At 44.3% G+C, this 22,956-nt stretch overlaps 1 protein-coding gene across 2 annotated transcripts in view; it reads left to right on the forward strand.

The window, feature by feature from the left end:
* Positions 1-8,252: 8,252 nt before the first annotated feature.
* The window catches only part of UBE4A (ubiquitination factor E4A), a 41,138-nt gene continuing 26,434 nt past the window's right edge, over positions 8,253-22,956 (forward strand). Inside the window, exons 1-3 of one of the 2 annotated variants that reach the window (XM_044281859.1) lie at positions 8,253-8,385; positions 14,459-14,628; positions 17,503-17,676. In XM_044281859.1, the coding sequence (XP_044137794.1) occupies positions 14,508-14,628; positions 17,503-17,676 (295 nt within the window). In that variant the 5' untranslated portion in view covers positions 8,253-8,385; positions 14,459-14,507. Of the gene's footprint in view, positions 8,414-14,458; positions 14,629-17,502; positions 17,677-22,956 lie in introns of both variants that reach the window. The other variant, XM_044281858.1, reaches the window with a different exon arrangement.

The raw sequence follows: 22,956 nt of genomic DNA on the forward strand, positions 1-22,956 counted from the left end.
CCGGCAGGGTTTTGTCTGAAAATGCTGACAGGGTGACTCATATCAAAATGAAAAAGGCCTGGATTGCCCCTGACTTCTCCACTCCACCAGAGGAAAGCGGCTGAACATAAAGGTACTTTAAATGTGGCTTTTATGGTGTATTGAATACACCCCTTCCACCACAAAAAAGGGTATATGGTTCAATCTTCCTTTTCTCGTCCTCCTCCATCATATCAACATGCTTATTAGGCTGCCCTCGCTACTAATGTTTTGGAGGGTCAGCTAAGCAGCAGACCCTTACCCATAATGTTTTAGAGGGTGAGATCAGCAGCAGGCTCTTGCCCCTAATGTTTTTGAGGGTCACTAGCAGGCCATCAATCATCATTTTCCAAGGGTGTGTATGATGCCCTCCTTTATGTGTCATAAAGGGTGTATTGGAGTGCCGGTTCCTTGTAATTTTTGGCAGCCCTTTTCACTTAGTGCATAGGCTTTATGAGTGTAGGAGTCCCACTACCTGAACAATGTGAACGAGGCCCTCCTTTATGTGATATACAGGTTGTATCGGAGTGTGTCTTCCTTGTAATTTTTGGCAGCACTTGCACTTTATATACAAGCAAATATACAGGAAAGAATGTTTCCTAACAATTTTACCTCTAAAATCAATTTTATCTTTGGTTTTGTGCGTATTATTGTCAGTCTGTAAAATTGGCGTACTACTCAAACATCATCGTTTCCAGCAGCGACCCGGGAGTCCAAGATGCATCCAGACATCCTCCCCATGCTGTTCCTGAACCATTTCAGTGGTGTTTCCATCAATTTCTGACCTTTTCCTATGAACCAGAGACCCTCCCCTCTTCAGAGCAGCGGGTGCCTGGTTTAATGCTCGGGTTCTCCCATTGACTTCCATTGTGCTAGGGTGCTCTGTAGAGCACCCGAGCATCCCAAAGTGTTCTACTCGAGCACCCAAGCACTTTGGTACTCGATCAACACTAGTTATCAATATCAGATAGATGGGGGTCCGACAACCGGGACCCCACCGATCAGCTCATAGAAGATGCCTGGCGCTCAATGAGACCCTTAGGCCCCTTTCACACTGGCGAGAATTCCACACGGGTGCAATGCGTGGGGTGAACGCATAGCACCCGCACTGAATCCGGACCCATTCACTTCAATGGAGCTGTGCACATGAGCGTTAGGTTTCACACATCAGCATGTTCTATATTCAGCGTTTTTCACGCAACGCAGGCCCCATAGAAATTAATGGGGCTGCGTGAAAATCGCAAGCATCCGCAAGCAAGTGCGGATGAGGTGTGATTTTCACGCATGGTTGCTAGGAGATGATAGGGATGAGCAATCGCGGACCCCATTAAAGTAAATTCACTGTATTATTTTCCCTTATAACATGGTTATAAGTGAAAATAATAGCATTCTTAATACAGAATGCTTACTAAAATGTCGATTGAGGGGTTAAAAATAAAATAAAAAATCACTCACCTTATCCACTTGATCGTGCAGCCAGCATAGTCTTTATTCTTCTTTCAGAAGCTGCAAAAGTTCCTTTGACGTAATAGCGCTCACCACGTGGTGACGTCAGCGCAGGTCCTGCTGAATGAAGATAGAAGGATCAAAGGTCCTTTTGCAGGTCCTGAAAGAAGAAGAAAAAAGACGATGCCGACTGCGCGATCAAGTGGATAAGGTGAGTAAATTATTTTTTTTCAACCCCTCAATCGACATTTTTGTAAGCATTCTGTATTAAGAATGCTATTATTTTCCCTTATAACCATGTTATAAGGAAAAATAATAAAATCTACAGAACATCAATCCCAAACCCGAACTTCAGTGAAGAAGTCCGGGTTCGGGTCTGGGTACCACATTCAGTTTTTTATCACGCGCGTGCAAAACGCATTGCACCTGCGCACTAAAAACTGAACAATGCAATCGCAGTCAAAACTGACTAAAATTGCATGCGAACTTGCGTGGGTTTTCCGCGATGCACACGCGACGCATCTGGAGAAAATCCAGGACGCCCGTGTGAAAAAGGCCTTAGAGGCTCTGACCGCTCTACTTTTATACAATAACTAATCAAAAACCTTCTAGTGGGAGGAGTAAAACTGGAGAAGCGCAGCCTAAACAGAAACAATGTTGCAGTTTACAGTTGCTATAGACTTGTATTCTGCCTCAATACAAGTCAAAGGGAATGACTAAGCAGTTTCCAGGTGTAAACAATGCATTGACAGGATTGCCCACTTGATTCCTAAGTCCAGAATGAAGAATTTTAATTAAAGGCGTTGCATAAATGGCTCCATTTTCAGAACTCCCATAGTGGTGAACCGAGGCTGGCCACGCATGCGCCACTGCTCTCTGTTCATTGTAGGGATCCTGTTCTGGAGATAGGAGTGGGTCTCTACGTGGGACTCGCACCTATCTGACATTGATGGCATATCCGGACAGATGGAAATACATTGGCTATCCACATCTAGTGCCAGTTCTCCAAACCTGTCAGCTTTGAGTTATGGACACCTGGCAACTGCAAAAAAGTAGGCATTCAACAACCCTTGGAGAGGCAAATACCGCAGTAAAACAGGTGTAGCGTTCACCCTTTGCACATTTAATGCTTTCTCTACACGAAGTTGTCACAGAGAAAACTCACTCACCTTATAACCCAGCCTTCTGCCCCAAATTCACTTGCTTCTTGAATATCTCGAAAGGCCTCCTGCACACGACTGTAGGTGTCCCGTTGCCATATTGCGGACCGCATATGCGGATCCGCAATACAAGGGCACCGTTCCGTGTGCATTCCGCATCACGGATGCGGACCCATTGACTTGAATGGGTCCGCAAATCCGGAGATGCGGAACGGAACCCCACGGAAGCACTACGGAGTGCTTCTGTGGTGTTCCATGCTTCCGTTCCGCAAGAAGATAGAACTTGTTCTATCTTTTTGCTGAACAGATGGATCGCGGACCCCATTTAAGTAAAAGGGTCTGTGATCTGCATGCGGCTGCCCCACGGTCGGTGCCCGTGTATTGCGGACTGCAATTTGACGTCCGCAGCATGGGCACGGAGCCCTTGCGTTCGTGTGCAGGAGATCAAACTCTGGAGGTCCATTGGTAAGAACAGAAACCAAGCCCGGAATCTGCCTTCAAACAAAAACCACAGACAGGTATTCCATTGCTGATTATGCTATGCACTTTAAGCATACCACCATGTAGGGTAGGTCCCCTGAAATATACCTAAAATAGTTCTCTGAGGCCTCTTGTACACGACCGTGTGTCCCCCGTGGCCATACTGCGGCCCGCATATGGCGGGTCCACAGTACACCGGCCGTGTGCATTCCGCAATACAGATGCTGACCCATTCACACTTCCACAAGTGTTTTGCAGTCCGCGTTCCACATTTTGCATTTGACTGGCACTGATTGAAATGCCTATTCTTGTCTGTGGCTGAGGACAAGAATAGGACATGCTCTGTCTTTTTTTGCGGGGCTGCGGAATGGAAGTGCGAATTCAGACAGCACACAGTGTGCTGTCCGTATCTTTTGCGGCCCCATTGAAATGAATGGGGAACAGATGCAGACCCATTTATGCAGCAATCCTAATGTCTATCCCTTCCACTTGATATATGAAGCAATGGACAGATTTCATTCAATGTTGGAAAAGGATCTGAAAAAATAAAAATGAGTTCCCTGGTGTCACGGTTCCCCCGGCTTCCGATCCGTGCCTCTGCTCCGCACCGTATCTTGCAGATTGCGTACCCATTCAAGTCAATAGGTACACATCCATGATACAGGATTCACACGGCCAGTGCCCGTATATTGGAGACCTGCTGGTTGCTGGTCTGCAATACGGACACGGACAGCCTACAGTCGTTTGAATGAGCCCAAATTGACTTCAGTTTTTTGGTCAGTGATTTCCATCAGTTATTGTGAACCAAAACCTCTTCAGTGTTTTTCAGCCACACCTGGTTTTAGCTCTAAATAACTGAATTGTGAACTCAGCCTTAGGGCTCATGCACAGAAACGTATTTTTCTACATACGGTCATGTGCATGAGCCCTTAGTCTGGCTCCTGAGCGTGCAGGTGCTGGGGAATTTCTGTTCCTCCCCCTGCTGTTCCTTGGTGGTATGGCATTTACTTTGGCTGTGACTTCAGGATCTGGTATTGTGACTACGTTTTCTGGCTTCTGCCGATTTGGTCTTGTATTGCCCTCCTGGTTGACTTCTAGCATTCTTGGCACTTCACTGATTGACTGGCTTTTGACCCAGGTACTGTACGACTACTCTTACTGTATAGTACATAGGCCGTCGACCAGTTGGGGGTCACTGCGGAGAATGACCGTGCAAGTAGGAAGAAAGAGTGGGTCTGGGGGGTTTTAGGGCTACACTATCCCTGTGTGTGCATGCTACATTGCCATCATATCCTGACACCTGGTGTCATGGCGCAGTGTGGGTGGTAAAGTCCACACCAAACCCAGGAGGGAAGAGGTACTAGGCCTGGAAACTAGGGAAAGGCCACCTCCTAGTGAATTCCTAAACTGAGCCCTGACTACTATCAGTATGAACAGACCTCTATGGTAGGAATGTTTATATGCAGGAACCTAGAGCCCAATCTGACCCTAAAGGGCCCCAGAAATAGTGTCAGGGCAGAAGATGACCTGTTACTTCCCAGCTGAAGGAACAGGAGACTCCCTCAGGCCTAATACCAAAAGACAGGGGAATACAACAAACAAGAAATAGGGAAAAAGACACTTAACTCTGAAGTACATGGACGAGCAGGAACTCAGAGGAGAAACAAACACCAGCACTTCCACAACCAGAAGGAGCTATCAACCGCATAGCATGATGGGTGAGACCAGACTAAATAGAGGAGTGGGAATGACCACTTAAGCTACACCTGAGACAAGAGGTGTGGTCATAACCAGCAACAACACAGAAACAAGTGAAACCAAAGAGGCTGTCAGATCAAATCACGTGCAGCCAGTCTCTTAGATCTTCTGACCCCTGTCACAGGAGAGACCATGACACCTGGTTTCAACTTGACATCAAGCCAGTGTTCAGGCAATGTGAACTTAAAGATTCGAAGGACACTTTTGGGAGCATTTTTCTGTTACTGCATTTTTACTCATTTTGGTCTACATTTTTTTCCGCTTTAGTTCTTTATTAAAGATTTACAACAGTTTTCTTCTACAGATTTTACTTTAAGTGCAAACTGCAGATCTGCAAAACACAGGCACTAGCCGCGTGCACTCCGCATCTGACCCATTGCCTTCAATGGGTCCATGACACAGATGATTCGGCAAAAGAAAGGACATGTCCTAGCTTGAGTGGAGACACAGACTGGAAAGCCCACGGAAGGGGTACGCACCAAGATGCGGAGTTCACAAGGATGGCAACCGTGTTTTTCGGACCCGCGGTCCACAAAACGGCATAGGCAACACCATGGCCATGTGAATGGGAGCTTATTCACTCAGTAAGTGTTTGGTCAGTGATTTCTACCCAAAACGATGTCCGGCTCTAAACACAGAACAGGTGCAGATCTTTCCCTTATACCTTATCTCTGGAGGCTTCAGTCACTGATGGAAATCACTGACGTGTGAATAAGGCTTTATGCTGAATCCGTCAGGAAGCCGCTGTCAGCGGGGCTCTATAGCCTTGATCTCTGAACTCCTGACAGCTCATAAACACTAAATTAGAGTCTATTCACACGACAGTGAAAAACTGCCCTTTTCAGAGGCAATTAAAGTCTATGGGGCTATTCACATGGCTATTTTTGTAATGGCTATGTGAATAGCAGGCGACAAAAAATAGGATATGTCCAACTGAAATCAATTGGCCTGTCTAAGGACCATTAAAAAAAGAAACACCCTAAAAAACAGGGCCATTAAGGGGTTAAAATAAAAATAAATAGTCACCTCATCCGAATGCATGTACGGGGACATTCGCTCCTTACTAGAGGTAGAAGGACCTGATGCTGGGAGCGTCAGATCCTGGTGCATCCAGTGAGGAAAGTGAGAGTCACTGCACATGCAAGATGAGGTATGTGTTGCTTTATTTTAAACCTTGAATGGCCCTTTTTTTTTTTTTTTTTTACAGGACAGCCGCTTTTAATGGCCTTTCAGGCTTGTTTTTCACCGCCAGTACAGCCTTCCGGCAGGCTTTTCCGGCGTAAAATGCCAGAAATCGGCCGGGCAACAATCGCCGCGAATCTGTATTTGGGCAATTTTCTGATTTCTGTCAAACCCCATTATAGTTAAAGGGGCCGGACGGCATTCTGGCAATGCAAGTCTGAAACAAGTCTAAGATGGGCTTTGTTGGCACTGACGGGGGTGATGTGGGGGGCATTATTACTATGAGGACATAACTATTACTATGAGGGGTATTATAGATACTGGGTGCATTAAGAGGGTCATTATATGTACAGGGGGGCACTACAGTGGGGTAGTATATATAATGAGGCCACTGCAGGGATTGGGTTTAAAAAACAAACATAAAAAGGTTTAAGTTCATGTTTTTTAATGGCCGTTAAGAACTGATACAAGTCAGCCGTTAAAAACGACAGTCGGACAGAAAATGGATGAACACATGGATGCAAAATCGACATAACAAACGGACAGTGTGTCCGTTTTTAAAGTTAATTTCTTTTCACTATTATGTGAATATAGCCTTAAGGCCTCATGCACACAACCGTATGTATTTTGCGTTCCGCAAAAAATACAAATTATATCCGTGTGCATTCCGTATTTTGCGGAACGGAACAGCTGGCCCTTCATAGAACAGTCCTATCCTCGTCCGTAATGCGGAAAATAATAGGACATGTTCTATTTTTTTGCGGAACGGAAATCACACTGAGTAACTTCCGTTTTTTTTGCGGACCCATTGAAGTGAATGGTTCCGCATACGATGTGCAAAAAAAAAAAAAAAAACGGAACAGACACGGAAAGAAAATATGTTTGTGTGCATGAGCCCTTAGACTAACCCCATTGTAAACTAATAAAAGTGTTTATGAGTTGTCAGGAGATCAGAGGTAAGGACTCCCGATCCTGCAAAATGCCATAGTTTGCACAAGCTGCTGAAAAGGAAAGCTGTAGAAGAAAGAACTGTTCAATATTTTAATGACGACTAATTGAAAAAAAACGATTTTAAGACCAAAATGAGTGGAATGCAAAAAATGACCCCAAAAAGAACATAGCGCATATTTTTTCCAGGGTTTTATCAACAGTTTTTTTTTTTTTAATAGAAAACCATAAGTCAATTATCACATGAATTGTAATCACTGCGTTTTATGGCTTTATTTTCCCAATTTAGGTGCATTCTTGGGTCCATAAGCTTTTTTTTTTTGTAAGCAGCACTCTGTAGGTTGGTGTTTTGTTCAGGATATTTGTATAGGAATTTTTTTTTTTAAATATAAAATACATATAAAAAAAAGTGTGACCATAAACGCCATCAAATACAATCTCTTGTGAAAAATATATGGGAAGGAAGCTTGACTGTATAGTGGAATGAATGGGACAGCAAACTGCAGAGAGGAGATGTGGCCGGGAGAAGTCATCATGGCGGTCTGAGTCAGATGAAGAGAAAATGACCAGATCTGATCAGAGAAGACATCACCTGGGAACCACTGGATTGTGCTGTACTCACTGCACGGTCAGTCTGCAGAGCTGGTATAGGACTGCTGTATGGATCGGACGATGTTATCATTAGGGATCAGCGATTCAAAACATCCGAGGTCCATTCACATAATACTTAGTTTGAATACTGTACGGAGTGCTCATCCCTAGTGACCATTCTATATACTGATGGTGCGGACGTATTATTCGGAGATATGCTGTAATATACACGAGTGTACAGGGCGGATGTGGGAACGTGTACGGACTCCAGTCGTTCTGCTTTACACAGTCTTATTTGTATCTATTATACATAACGTAAGTCATTACTCCTTGCATATGCATAACATCCCCTAGACCCCTATCCTCGCGGCCCCCCGCTGTACTGCACATCTCTCCCAACATCCTCTGACTATGGGTGCACTACACCGACCAGTCCCCATGTGCAGAGCATCCCGCTGAATAACACCATACAATCCTCCTCCTAGAGAACAGCACATCAGTACATTTTGCATTGAGCATAGTCCAGACGACGCGGCAGGAAAACGCCAATACTAGTACGGGGGGACCCAGTTAGCGCGTGCAGCACTGTGAGTGTGAAGATGACGTAGAGCGGAGGAAACGTCAGCTACGTCATCTTCACAGCGCTACACGCGCCAACTGGCGGCGCCTGCGTACTGCTATAAGCCCCGCCTCTTAGTTACAGCCAGATCACATGATCTCCGTTAACCCGTTCAACACCAGCATCTCTCGCCAATACCTTTGCAGCTGTGGGCGGAAGCGGAAGTGTCAAGAAGGTAGACGGGTGAGTCAGAGGATCCGGAGCGCAGTCTGTATGTATATAGTGACTGCTGTGTGTACTGTATATAGTGACTGCCGTATACTGTATATGACTATATAGTGACTGCCGTGTGTACTGTATATAGTGACTGCTGTGTACTGTATATAGTGACTGTATGTATATAGTGACTGCTGTGTGTACTGTATATAGTCACTGTATGTATATAGTGACTGCTGTGTGTACTGTATATAGTGACTGCCGTATACTGTATATGACTATATAGTGACTGCCGTGTGTACTGCATATAGTGACTGCTGTGTGTACTGTATATAGTGACTGCTGTGTGTACTGTATATAGTGACTGCTGTGTGTACTGTATATAGTGACTGCTGTGTGTTCTGTATATAGTGACTGCCGTGTGTACTGTATATAGTGACTGTATGTATATAGTGACTGTATGTATATAGTGACTTCTGTGTACTGTATATAGTGACTGCTGTGTGTTCTGTATATAGTGACTGCCGTGTGTACTGTATATAGTGACTGTATGTATATAGTGACTGCTGTGTGTACTGTATATAGTGACTGCTGTGTATAGTGACTGCCGTGTGTTCTGTATATAGTGACTACTGTATATGACTATATAGTGACTGCCGTGTGTACTGTATATAGTGACTGTATGTATATAGTGACTGCTGTGTGTACTGTATATAGTGACTGCTGTGTATAGTGACTGCCGTGTGTTCTGTATATAGTGACTGCTGTATATGACTATATAGTGACTGCCGTGTGTACTGTATATAGTGACTGCCGTGTGTACTGTATATAGTGACTGCCGTGTGTACTGTATATAGTGACTGCCGTGTGTACTGTATATAGTGACTGCCGTGTGTACTGCATATAGTGACTGCTGTGTGTACTGTATATAGTGACTGTATGTATATAGTGACTGCTGTGTGTACTGTATATAGTGACTGCTGTGTGTACTGTATATAGTGACTGCTGTGTACTGTATATAGTGACTGTATGTATATAGTGACTGCTGTGTGTTCTGTATATAGTGACTGCCGTGTGTACTGTATATAGTGACTGTATGTATATAGTGACTGCTGTGTGTACTGTATATAGTGACTGCTGTGTATAGTGACTGCCGTGTGTTCTGTATATAGTGACTGCCGTGTGTACTGTATATAGTGACTGTATGTATATAGTGACTGCCGTGTGTACTGTATATAGTGACTATGTATATAGTGACTGCCGTGTGTACTGTATATAGTGACTGCCGTATACTGTATATGACTATATAGTGACTGCCGTGTGTACTGTATATAGTGATTGTATGTATATAGTGACTGCCGTGTGTACTGTATATAGTGACTGCCGTGTGTACTGTATATAGTGACTATGTATATAGTGACTGCCGTGTGTACTGTATATAGTGACTGTATGTATATAGTGACTGCTGTGTGTACTGTATATAGTGACTGCTGTGTGTTCTGTATATAGTGACTGCTGTATATAACTGCATGTAGTGACTGCCGTATACTGTATTTGACTATGTAAATAGTGACTGCTGTGTGTACTGTATATAGTCACTGTATGTATATAGTGTCTGTCGTATGTACTGTATATAGTGACTATGTATATAGTGTCTGCCGTATACTGTATGTGACTGCTGTGTGTACTGTATGTGACTGCTGTGTACTGTATATAGAGACTGTATGTATATAGTGACTGCTGTGTGTACTGTATATAGTGACTGCCGTATACTGTATATGACTATATAGTGACTGCCGTGTGTACTTTATATAGTGACTGCTGTGTGTACTGTATATAGTGACTGTATGTATATAGTGACTGCTGTGTATACTGTATATAGTGACTGCTGTGTGTACTGTATATAGTGACTGCTGTGTGTACTGTATATAGTGACTGTATATAGTGACTGCTGTGTGTACTGTATATAGTGACGGCTGTGTGTACTGTATATAGTGACTGCTGTGTGTACTGTATATAGTGACTGTATATAGTGACTGCTGTGTGTACTGTATATAGTGACTGCTGTGTATAGTGACTGCCGTGTGTACTTTATATAGTGACTGCTGTGTGTACTGTATATAGTGACTGTATGTATATAGTGACTGCTGTGTATACTGTATATAGTGACTGCTGTGTGTACTGTATATAGTGACGGCTGTGTGTACTGTATATAGTGACTGTATATAGTGACTGCTGTGTGTACTGTATATAGTGACTGTATGTATATAGTGACTGCTGTGTGTACTGTATATAGTGATTGCTGTGTGTACTGTATATAGTGATTGCTGTGTGTACTGTATATAGTGACTGCTGTGTGTACTGTATATAGTGACTGTATATAGTGACTGCTGTGTGTACTGTATATAGTGACTGCTGTGTGTACTGTATATAGTGACTGACTGCTGTGTGTACTGTATATAGTGACTGCTGTGTGTACTGTATATAGTGACTGCTGTGTGTACTGTATATAGTCACTGTATGTATATAGTGACTGCCGTGTGTACTGTATATAGTGACTGCTGTGTGTACTGTATATAGTCACTGTATGTATATAGTGACTGCCGTGTGTACTGTATATAGTGACTGTATGTAAATAGTGACTGCTGTGTGTTCTGTATATAGTGACTGCATGTAGTGACTGCCGTATACTGTATTTGACTGTAAATAGTGACTGCTGTGTGTACTGTATATAGTCACTGTATATAGTGACTGCTGTGTGTACTGTATATAGTCACTGTATATAGTGACTGCCGTGTGTACTGTATATAGTGACTATATGTATATAGTGTCTGCCGTATGTACTGTATATAGTGACTATGTATATAGTGTCTGCCGTATACTGTATATGACTGTAGTGACTGCTGTGTACTGTATATAGTGACTGTATGTATATAGTGACTGATGTGTGTACTGTATATAGTGACTGTATATAGTGACTGACTGCTGTGTACTGTATATAGTGACTGTATGTATATAGTGACTGTGTGTACTGTATATAGTGACTGTATATAGTGACTGACTGCTGTGTGTACTGTATATAGTGACTGCTGTGTGTACTGTATATAGTGACTGCTGTGTGTACTGTATATAGTGACTGCTGTGTAATGTATATGACTGCTGTGTGTACTGTATATAGTGACTGTATGTAGTTACTGTATATAGTGACTGACTGCCCAATACTGTATATGACTATGTATATATTGATTGCTGTGTGTACTGTATATAGTGACTGCTGTGTGTACTGTATATAGTGACTGTATGTATATAGTGACTGCTGTGTGTACTGTATATGACTGTATATAGTGACTGCTGTGTAATGTATATGACTGCTGTGTGTACTGTATATAGTGACTGTATGTATATAGTTACTGCTGTGTACTGTATATAGTGACTGACTGCCCAATACTGTATATGACTGTATATAGTGACTGTATATAGTGACTGCCGTGTGTACTGTATATAGTGACTGCCGTGTGTACTGTATATAGTGACTGCCGTGTGTACTGTATATAGTGACTGCTGTGTGTACTGTATATAGTGACTGCTGTATATGACTGCTGTATATAGTGACTGCTGTGTGTACTGTATATAGTGACTGCTGTGTGTACTGTATATAGTGACTGCTGTGTAATGTATATGACTGCTGTATATAGTGACTGCTGTGTGTACTGTATATGACTGCTGTATATAGTGACTGCTGTGTGTACTGTATATAGTGACTGCTGTGTGTACTGTATATGACTGCTGTATATAGTGACTGCTGTGTGTACTGTATATAGTGACTGCCGTATATTGTATATGACTGTATGTATATGTGTTTATAAACACTATTGTTTGCTTATCAGTTTATTTCTACGTCCAGATGTAGCAGAGCTGATTTTGCTGTTTGGCGCAGCTCTTGCTGATATCACGCAGGCTTCGGACTCACTTGCCACATTGCACATTTAATCATTCATCGACACATTGGGCTCTGCTACGTCAGTGGAATAATCCCCTTCTGTCATCTATGTTTGTGTCTTGAAAAACTTGCAAAGTAAATATTAAACCGTTTGCAGTGTCGGTCAGGTGATTTATTGGGCAGCCAAATGTCACATGATGTTAACCCCTTGTTGTAAATCCCGCGTACATTTACAGCACTGGGGCTATGCCGGTAGCATAACGCGGTGGCAGTGTACGGCACAGGGGCTGCACCTGTGTTATCCACAGCGGATATTTGCTGTATATCTAAGCTGACACTCTGCCAAAATCGCCCCTTGAACCTCTCGGAGGCTGAATCCTCAAGTGGGGGGACACGACAATGGCGACGCTACACTGTGACCTTTGGTGACACAATAGGCATTATGGTGTAAAACATGCAACATCTTTATCACTTTGATATTACTCTTACCCCCCTACTCACATAAAAAAAAAGGCATCCAAAACCTCTATAATTTGCTTATTACTCTCACCCAATTCTCCCCCCTCCCAACAAAAAAAAATCTGCTTTGTGCGCCACAAGTCAATCCCTGGAGGTGGCGCCTCCGGCCAGTCCAATATGGTGGTGCTCAGCCAAATAGTCCCAAAGCAGATATCCAGCACCAGCAGAGAGAGAGTGAACAGCGGCGCTCACCAGATTCCAAAGTCCAGCACTTAATTCTGCATTTAAAGCCAAACAAGCGCTCTAGGAGGTGGGTCACATCACCGGCAGCGGCCGCTTCACATGTGCTGCCCCTCTTCAGGTCTTCAAAGGTCTGACAAAGCGCAGCACGGCCGGTGATGTGACCCACCTCCTAGAGCGCTTGTTTGGCTTTAAATGCAGAATTAATTGCTGGACTTTGGAATCTGGTGAACTCTCTCTCTGCTGGTGCTGGATATTCAATACATTATATATACACCCCAAAATGGGGACCTTGCAAATACTCTCTGAATTTTCCCACCAGTCAGCTGTTGGAAGAGGCCGCTTTGCTGAGCGCTGCTTCCTCCTCGCAGCTCACCAAGCACAGCGCCGTACATTGTATAGTGGCTGTGCTTGGTATTGCAGCTCAGCCCCATTCACTTGAATAGAACTGAGCTGCGCCTGGGTCATGTCACCAATGAACATGACGTCCCTTGCCTCACTGTGGCACCACGCTCTCTTCAAGTAGCTGATGGGCAGAGGTGCAAGAAGTCAGACCCCCAACAATCTTAGGCATCTTGCACACAAACGTATTTTCTTTCCGTGTCCGTTCCGTTTTTTTCTGCGGAACCATTGATTTCAATGGGTCCACGAAAAAAACCTGAAGGTACTCCGTGTGCATTCCGTTTCCGTATTTCCGTTTGTCCGTTCCGCTAAAACATAGAACTTGTCCTATTATTGTCCGCATTACGGACAAGGATAGGACTGCTCTATTAGGGGCCAGCTGTTCCATTTCGCAAAATATGGAATGCACGCGGATGTCATCCGTATATTTTGCCGATCTGTTTTTTGCGGACCGCAAAATACATGCGGTAGTGTGCAAGAGGCCTTATACTGATGACATATCCTAAGGAAAGGTCGTTAGTATTAACGACTTGCACAACACCATTTAGGCGACCAAATGCTAGACCCCTCCATCTACTGTAGCACTGTTCCGATTTAACTGAATGAGAGCAGCGGCGCAGTCATTAGTTTTATCCTCTGCACAATTGATGGAGCTGTGTAGTTCTGAGGCCACCCTGAAACAGCTGATGGGTGGGGATGCGGGGTGTCGGACCTCCCACCCATCAGATATTGATGGCCTAGCCTACCCTCCTAATATATGTGCATGGGCAGCTTTAGACAGATCTGTTTTAGTCTTTTGGATCTCATCAGCACAGATCCGGTTGAGTTTTATATAGACATGAGAGATGTTGTGGTCCAGCTGACCAGAATAATGACTCTCCTCTTGGAGTGAGATGTCCGTTTGCGGTGGGTATGTCAATCACTTTATCGATCACCAGACTCAAAGTAGAAAATTAGTATTTGCTTCTAACACTGAAATTAATATATAATATATATATATATATATAATCTATAACAAAAACTGACTCATTTCACTGTGTTTGTGTCCTATCTCGACAGACAGGACGCTTCCAGATTGCGGACTACATGGAACCTGCCGCTTAGTAAAATGACAGATCAAGAGAACAACAACAGCATTTCAACAAACCCATTTGCTGCTCTCTTTGGGTCACTGGCAGAAGCTCGGCAGTTTGCCGCTGGGCAAAAGGAGCAGCTGCGACAGCAAACTGGCAAGTAAAATAAGGAAGGGTTAAAGCCTTTTGGCCGGGGTATAAAAAAAAAAAAAAACTGCCTTAAAATGCAATAATAAAAAATAAGTCTTAAAATGCTAAATTGTAAGACTGTCTTCTATTTACAGTAATATTTTGTGTAGTCCGAACTGACTTGTCATGTGACCTCATTGAGCAGTTGCCTCTGTTGCAGGCGGTGGTCATATAACTTATCTTCAGTATGTGTAAGCAGACGACCTGCCAGGAACTCTGTAGAAGAGGAACTGTGAAACATTGCACAGCTAAAGGCTAGAGACACCGTTGACATGAAAAAATAATTTTATTTACAGTATTTAGTTTACATTGAGCAAATAAAAAGAAGAAAAAAAAGAAAAGTTCCACTCAGCAATTGATTTTCAGACCCCTGATATGCAGTTTGAAATCTGCTTCTACTTCAAGACTTTTCTAAGGGTACTTTCACACTTGCGGCAGAGGACAACTGCCTGCCGGATCTGTCAAAACGTATGCAAACTGATAGCATTTGTCAGACGGATCCTGATCCTGATCCGTCTGACAAATGCATTGAAATGCCGGATCTGTCTCTCCGGTGTCATCCGGAAAAACGGATCCGACATTTATTTTTTTCCACATTTTTTGCAGTATGAGCATGCGCAGACCGCAATGCCGGATTCGGCATTGATGCATTTTAATGGGGAAAAAATGCATTCCGGCAAGTGTTCTGGAATTTTGGACGGAGATAAAACCGCAGCGTGCTGCGGTATTATCTCCCTCCTAAAAAGTAAAAAAAGACTGAACTGAAGAGATCCTGATGCATCCTGAACGGATTGCGTTAGGATAAAACTGATCAGTTCTTTTCCGGTATTGAGCTCCTAGGACGGAACTCAATGCCGGAAAAGAATAACGCTAGTGTGAAAGTACCCTAATGTGGACATGTGAGATTTGTGTGTCCAGGATGCTACTGTCTTCAATAGCTTTCATATCATTACAGTTTCATTCCAGAGCTGCATCCGCCTTCTGCGGCTTATGAGGGATCTCTTCTTACGCTGATGCTGAAAAGTGTGTGGTTCTCCTAACCTTGCAGAGTTTGCAATGGATGCTCTGCTTTCTCTCTCCACACAGCCTGTATGATCTACCCCTCTCTCTAGTCTCTGATCTGCCGTTTACAACCTCCTCCCCCTCCCTGTCATCTCTACCAATGAGAAAAGGAGAGGACGGGCAGATAACAGGGGCAGTGCTCTGACAGATTCTGCAGCAGCTAGCTGAAGGAGTTGCACACATTCTGCAGAAGCAAAATAAGAGATCGTTGGAAAAGACTAATTAGAAAGTTGCTCAGTTTTGCATTTAGGAAGTAAGGGTACTTTCACACTTGCGGCAGAGAGATCCGGCAAGCAGCTCCGTCGCCGGAACTGCCTGCCGGATCAGGCAAAACATATGCAAACTGATGGCATTAGTAAGACTGATCAGGATGCTGATCAGTCTTAAAAATGCCTGATCAGTCGAAAAAATGCATTGAAATGCCGGATCCGTCTTTCCGGTGTAATCCGGCAAAACGGATCCGGCATTTATTTATTTTTCACCTTTTTTTCTAGTCTGCGCATGCGCAGACCGGAAGGACGGATCCGGCATTCCGGTATTCTGAATGCCGGATCCGGCACTAATACATTCCTATAGGAAAAAATGCCGGATCCGGCATTCAGGCAAGTCTTCAGTTTTTTTCGCCGGAGATAAAACCGTAGCATGCTACGGTTTCATCTTTTGCCTGATCAGTCAAAACGACTGAACTGAAGACATCCTGATGCAAACTGAACGGATTCCTCTCCAGTCAGAATGCATGGGGATATGCCTGATCAGTTCTTTTCCGGTATAGAGCCCCTGTGACGGAACTCTATGCCAGAAAAGAAAAACGCTAGTGTAAAAGTAGCCTAAAACCTGTTATAAAAAAAATTATTGCACAAAGGTGTCCATAGTCTTTATGTTTATGGCAAAGTTTTGAATTAAGATTCCCCACCAAGAAATCTCTTTAAAAATTCTGAAAAATCCAATGTATGAAGGTGCATTGTCAGAAGGATTAGGCTTAAACATGAGTTGTGCCAGGGTAGTCGTTTCAAGACGGGTGTCGGACACAACGTATATGTGTGTACTGCAGTTCGGGGCACAGCTCCAGCTTCCATACACTGAAGCAGGACGTCCGGCATCATAAGTGATGTGATGGATGGATGTGTCCGATCAAGTAGAAAACGATGGGATACATTTTGGCTTCAGTTCCCCACCTGGGTTTTCTGCATCATGCCGGAGGGGAACTGGGCCCAGATATATGGTAAAGGGTTGTCTCATCACAGACAATGAGGGCATATCACTAGGATATGACCCCATAGTCTTATAGGTGCGGGTCCCTCCAGCACATATATCAAGAACAGAGCCCCGAAAGTTTCGGAGGGCGCACTGCACATTCATTTTCTATGGGGCCACTGAAAATAGCCGAGCACTGGCTTGGCTATTTCTGTCGGGCCCATAGAAGTGAATGGGAGCGGTGGCCGGTCATGTGCGGTGCGCTCCCATTCACTTTTATGGGGAGAGCACTTGGTTGTGGCCGGACCAGAGTCCTCCAGCCACCACTTTGCGGAGCTCTTTTGCCTATATAGGTGCAGGTCCCAGTGGTGGGACCAGCACCTATAAGATAATGGGGGGGGCATATCCTAGCGATATGTCCCCATTGTCTGTGATGAGAATACGCCTTTAAGCGGGCCATAGTAAAATCCCCACTGTGCAGCATTATTCATTACACACTGATCGTCCTCTTGCTGTATGTTGTATTGGAGCCCGTCTTGAGAACTTGACCTAGTACCTAGTAGATACCCACTTCTCTGTTTGCAGACGATGCAGGGGAGAGTCAGGACGATTCTGACAACAGCGTTTCAGAAAGCCTGGATGACTGCGACGACTCTGTGGCGGAAATAAGTCGCTCATTTCGTTCCCAGCAGGAGATCTGTGAGCAGCTGAATATAAACCACATGATCCAGAGAATCTTTCTCATCACCTTGGATAACGGTGAGTATCGATGGATTTGCTTAGTACGGTTGTCAGGGTCACGTCCTCCCCTCCTTAGACCTTTAGTAATTTTATTGTTTTAATATATAAGTTATTGGAGCAGTGGAAAAAATGTTTTTTTTTTTTTTTTTTTTACAACACGTGCTACAGGCATATGAAAAAAAAATCTCTGGTCACCTCTGGGTACAGTCATTGTAACGTGACGGATCCTGTCAGGGAATCCACGTGGTCAGTGATCGAAGGCTGCCAGCAGATGTGTACCATAGGCAGTGATACGACATTAGACCTGTTGGGACCTACTAAAAGGAATGACAGAGTGGAATGCCCATAGACTTTAACAGGAAAGTGGAATGCCCATAGACTTTAACAGGAAAGTGGAATGCCCATAGAGAATAATGGACCAGAGTGGAATGCCCATAGAGAATAATGGACCAGAGTGGAATGCCCATAGAGAATAATGGACCAGAGTGGAATGCCCATAGAGAATAATGGACCAGAGTGGGATGCCCATAGAGAATAATGGACCAGAGTGGGATGCCCATAGAGAATAATGGACCAGAGTGGGATGCCCATAGAGAATAATGGACCAGAGTGGGATGCCCATAGAGAATAATGGACCAGAGTGGGATGCCCATAGAGAATAATGGACCAGAGTGGGATGCCCATAGAGAATAATGGACCAGAGTGGGATGCCCATAGAGAATAATGGACCAGAGTGGGATGCCCATAGAGAATAATGGACCAGAGTGGGATGCCCATAGAGAATAATGGACCAGAGTGGGATGCCCATAGAGAATAATGGACCAGAGTGGGATGCCCATAGAGAATAATGGACCAGAGTGGGATGCCCATAGAGAATAATGGACCAGAGTGGGATGCCCATAGAGAATAATGGACCAGAGTGGGATGCCCATAGAGAATAATGGACCAGAGTGGGATGCCCATAGAGAATAATGGACCAGAGTGGGATGCCCATAGAGAATAATGGACCAGAGTGGAATGCCCATAGAGAATAATGGACCAGAGTGGAATGCCCATAGAGAATAACGGACCAGAGTGGAATGCCCATAGAGAATAACGGACCAGAGTGGAATGCCCATAGAGAATAACGGACCAGGGTGGAATGCCCATAGAGAATAACGGACCAGGGTGGAATGCCCATAGAGAATAACGGACCAGGGTGGAATGCCCATAGAGAATAACGGACCAGGGTGGAATGCCCATAGAGAATAACGGACCAGGGTGGAATGCCCATAGAGAATAACGGACCAGGGTGGAATGCCCATAGAGAATAACGGACCAGGGTGGAATGCCCATAGAGAATAACGGACCAGGGTGGAATGCCCATAGAGAATAACGGACCAGGGTGGAATGCCCATAGAGAATAACGGACCAGGGTGGAATGCCCATAGAGAATAACGGACCAGGGTGGAATGCCCATAGAGAATAACGGACCAGGGTGGAATGCCCATAGAGAATAACGGACCAGAGTGGAATGCCCATAGAGAATAACGGACCAGAGTGGAATGCCCATAGAGAATAACGGACCAGAGTGGAATGCCCATAGAGAATAACGGACCAGAGTGGAATGCCCATAGAGAATAACGGACCAGAGTGGAATGCCCATAGAGAATAACGGACCAGAGTGGAATGCCCATAGAGAATAACGGACCAGAGTGGAATGCCCATAGAGAATAACGGACCAGAGTGGAATGCCCATAGAGAATAACGGACCAGAGTGGAATGCCCATAGAGAATAACGGACCAGAGTGGAATGCCCATAGAGAATAACGGACCAGAGTGGAATGCCCATAGAGAATAACGGACCAGAGGGAATGCCCATAGAGAATAACGGACCAGAGTGGAATGCCCATAGAGAATAACGGACCAGAGTGGAATGCCCATAGAGAATAACGGACCAGAGTGGAATGCCCATAGAGAATAACGGACCAGAGTGGAATGCCCATAGAGAATAACGGACCAGAGTGGAATGCCCATAGAGAATAACGGACCAGAGTGGAATGCCCATAGAGAATAACGGACCAGAGTGGAATGCCCATAGAGAATAACGGACCAGAGTGGAATGCCCATAGAGAATAACGGACCAGAGTGGAATGCCCATAGAGAATAACGGACCAGAGTGGAATGCCCATAGAGAATAACGGACCAGAGTGGAATGCCCATAGAGAATAACGGACCATTATTCTCTATGGGCATTCCACTCTGTCATTCCTTTTAGTAGGTCCCGACCTGTTCCTTTATCAGGCGCCATAACTCTAGGGAACATTAAAGGAAACCATGAAAATGCGAAGTAATCTTCAGGCACCATATTATAGAGAAGGAGGAGCTGAGCAGATCGATTTATAGTTTTATGGGAAAAGATTCAGTAAAACTTGTATTTCATTCATTTAATTTCCTGTTAATTCTGCATTTTGAAGTCCAGGAGGCGGTCCTATCAGTGACTGACAGATGTGTATACAGATGTAGCTGTCAGTCACTGATACAGTCAGGGGATATTGGGACATGGACACAATTCTAACATTTTTGGCTCTATACACCACCACAATGGATTTAAAATGAAACAAACAAGATGTGCTTTACCTGCAGACTGTCAGCTGTAATTTGAGGGGATTTACAATGCGGCAGCACTCTGCAAACACAAACAAAGTACAATAATGCCATAGTTATAAAAAATATTGGTACAAAGCTGACAGTCTGCAGTTACAGCACATCATCTTCGTTTAATTTCAAATCCATTGTGGTGGTGTATAGAGCCAAAATGTTAGAATTGTGTCGATGTCCCAATATTTATGGACCTGATTCTAGCTCCGTCTTCTGGACGTCAAAGCCCAGAATGAGCAGGAATTTAAATGAGTAAATTACAAGTTTTACTGAATCTTTTCCCATAAACCTATACATCAACCTGCTCAGCTCCTCCTGCTCTATAACCTGCTGTCTGCAGATTACGCAGCATTTCATGGTGACAAGTTCCCTTTAATTTTGAAGCCACTAAAATGTCAACCCAGACAGATAAAAACTAGGCGAATAACTAACATACCAAAACACACGTCCTAATATGTCGGGGTAAGTCTATGGGTAGTGGAATTTTTTTCTCTACATTATTTTTATTTTATTTTTTTCCCGTTTACAAGCTCATTGTGCTGCATATTCACACCCATTTCTATAATTTGCTGCAAACTTGCCCTAAAAGTCAGAAACATATGTGCAGGGATGAGCAAATCGACTTCAGATGAAACATCCGAAGTCGATTTGCATAAAACTTTGTTAGAATACGGTACGGAGCAGGAGCTCTGTACAGTATTAGAATGTATTGGCTCCGATGAGCCGAAGTAATTACTTCGCGGAGTCTCGCGAAACTTCAGAAGTAAAAAACTCTGGTTCGGTTCCAAGGTACCAATGTAACTGAACACTGTACTGTACCTGAAAGAAGCAACGCTAGACAGTCAGGCGGTAATTAGACTTTAGTAATGTAGCATCTGTTGCTCCCAATGTGATGCACTAATTCACAACCATTTTATTAGTTAAATGCACACTCTGATCACAGGGACTCATGGACACTGCCTGTGTCGTAAGTTAAATGTGGTTTTAAATTACAATGGTCTGTGTTTAGGTACAGTGAATTTATCCAAAACAGATTTGCTGTGTCCTATCTTACCCCTGTAAAGGGGTTGGCCTGTATCTGATATTGATGACCTGCAGTCTCTTCAAACAGCTGATTGGCTGGGGTGTCAGGAGTCAGACCCCCGCCAATCTGATATTTATTACCTATCCTGAGGATAGGTCATCGATATCAGAAACCGGACAACCACTTTAATGTTTTTCACGCAACAAAACATTTTTATATTGCACTAAGGAACAAGGAAACACTGCTACAGTAATAGGGTAGTGACTATATATCCAAGCATTGCAAGAAAAAGGGGGTCAGTCAGCACATCCCAAACGCGAAGAAAAAAACAAAAAATGTGCAACAGCACTCTGCAAACACAAAGTACAATAATGCCATAGTTATAGAAACTATTCTGGTGCTAATGCTATGCTTATTCTTGGCAAATACATTTTGTGCAAAATTATTTGGACCCGTCTGCCAAACGTCAAGTCTCTATAGGACGGTACCCTAACACTAAATACTACCTGTTATGTGCCATAATGGCTACCATAAATTTCAGGGAGTGCAGGTTCCACATGCATGCTGGGTCCACTGTGCCTTTTACAATTTTTTTGTGCCACAATGGCCTCCATTAGGTAGTACTTAGTGTTAGGTTCCCATCTTATAGAGATCGCCTTGACACCGGCAGACGAGCCCAAATAATTTGGTACAAAATGTATTTGCCAAGAATATCAAATTTACAAAAAAGGCGGAGCATTAGCACCAGAATATTTTCTATAACTATGGCATTATTGTACTTTATTTGTGTTTGCAGAGTGCTGCTGCATTGTATTTTTTTCTTTATATATCCAAGCCTGCTAGAGTCAACACTTAGCCAGTGTTAAGTGGATCATACTGTATTTGTCTAAGCCCATCGTACTGAGAAAGTGTCCATGTGACGTCAGATAGTAAAGAAAAGTGTAGTGGAGAAGTAAGAAACCAGATACGTCATTACAAGCCAGTGGCATGCGCTTTTAAAGCTAGGTGTACTGGCCCCGACTTAATCTGCACATTGCGCTTGTGCCCGAACTGACTTGTCATGACGTATCCTGGCCTGCCGGACATCAGGGGTGTTTGGCTCCTTGATTATTTACTCTGGCACTGCCTAGATGAGTATTGAGGAGAAAGTTGCATTTGGCTCTTGGATTATAATGCTGCGGTTAGGGCTGCAGGCGCAGCTATCAACTATTTTTGTGATTGAGTATTCTATCGATTAATCCAACTATTAACCGAGTACTCTTATAAAAACTCATCAGCTGCCCCCCCCCCGCCGTGCCTTCAGCTGCCCCCCTGCCGTGCCTTCAGCTGCCCCCCTGCCGTGCCTTCAGCTGCCCCCCCCCAGTGCCATCAGCTGCCCCCCCCCAGTGCCATCAGCTGCCCCCCCCCAGTGCCATCAGCTGCCCCCCCCCCAGTGCCATCAGCTGCCCCCCCAGTGCCATCAGCTGCCCCCCCCAGTGCCATCAGCTGCCCCCCCCAGTGCCATCAGCTGCCCCCCCCAGTGCCATCAGCTGCCCCCCCCAGTGCCATCAGCTGCCCCCCCCAGTGCCATCAGCTGCCCCCCCCAGTGCCATCAGCTGCCCCCCCCAGTGCCATCAGCTGCCCCCCCCAGTGCC

Source organism: Bufo gargarizans, chromosome 2 (assembly GCF_014858855.1).
Source record: "Bufo gargarizans isolate SCDJY-AF-19 chromosome 2, ASM1485885v1, whole genome shotgun sequence".
Taxonomy (NCBI): Eukaryota; Metazoa; Chordata; class Amphibia; order Anura; family Bufonidae; genus Bufo; species Bufo gargarizans.